The sequence below is a fragment of the Cynoglossus semilaevis genome, chromosome 11 (assembly GCF_000523025.1).
Source record: "Cynoglossus semilaevis isolate Cse_v1.0 chromosome 11, Cse_v1.0, whole genome shotgun sequence".
In the NCBI taxonomy this organism is placed as follows: domain Eukaryota; kingdom Metazoa; phylum Chordata; class Actinopteri; order Pleuronectiformes; family Cynoglossidae; genus Cynoglossus; species Cynoglossus semilaevis.
This window is the reverse complement of record NC_024317.1, coordinates 20,204,881-20,205,825: the sequence shown is the minus strand read 5'-3', so window position 1 is coordinate 20,205,825 and position 945 is coordinate 20,204,881. Positions and strand designations below refer to the sequence as shown.

Below are 945 nucleotides of genomic sequence, written 5' to 3'. Positions count from 1 at the left end.
AAAGACTAATACTTTTGTAACATGTGTAACAATATCACAGCAAAGACTAATACTTTTGTAACATGTGTTACTTTATAAAGACAATCTTTTTTACTTTGACTATAACATGCCATGTTACTGTAGTGATTATACTGTTTGGGGAGCCAATAAGGTGGGAGACAAACCTCCAACTGTTAATGGATGTGCTTCTGACCAATGGGAGCCCTGGTCACAAGTATGACACTGAGCTGTCGACACAGCTGCCAGTCCTGGCCTGTAACACAGACCTAATGTGGATGGCCGAGGCCCCGTCTCCCAGGTGAACCACAGACATCGACACACGACAACAAGTCCTGAGTTGTAATGAATTCTCTGCTAACATTTGTAATCCTCACGTGTTGCTCTCCCGTAGGTTTGGTCATGGGATGTTCATGTTGTGTCTGGAGTCTGTCTACAGGAAGCTGACGGGTCGACAACTGCAGTACAAAGAGCTGCTGGGAAAACCCAGTCTGCTGACATATCAGTACGCTGAGCATCTGCTGAAGAAACAGAACCAGAACCACGACATCAAAACAATCTACGCTATTGGGTACCTACACTATCTATGAAACCTGTCACCAACAGCTGAAAAGGCATCTAAACCAACACTGTTTATGACCTGTAACAGGGCACGTTTCTTGTTGGCCACATAATCTACAATAGCTGATTTGGTTCTAGTGGTCCATTGGCCCAGAGGCAATGTCTCTGTCATTGGTGTGGAACCCCAGGGTTCACCTCCTGGGCAAGATTGAATCCCAGTTAGGGTGGTTGGTAACGTGTAACAATATCACACTAATGACTAATGCTTTTGTAACATGTGTAACAATGTTACAGTAAAGACTAATACTTTTGTAACATGTGTAACAATATCACAGTAAAGACTAATACTTTTGTAACATGTGTAACAATATCACACTAATGACTAAT

At 42.5% G+C, this 945-nt stretch overlaps 1 protein-coding gene across 1 annotated transcript in view; it reads left to right on the top strand.

The window, feature by feature from the left end:
• The window catches only part of LOC107989206 (haloacid dehalogenase-like hydrolase domain-containing 5), a gene marked incomplete at its 5' end in the record, with an annotated part of 5,469 nt that overhangs the window by 1,592 nt on the left and 2,932 nt on the right, over positions 1-945 (top strand). The window contains 3 exons of the mRNA XM_025060079.1: positions 57-298; positions 392-568; positions 647-662. Coding sequence (XP_024915847.1) covers positions 57-298; positions 392-568; positions 647-662 — 435 coding nt within the window. The remainder of the gene's footprint in view (positions 1-56; positions 299-391; positions 569-646; positions 663-945) is intronic.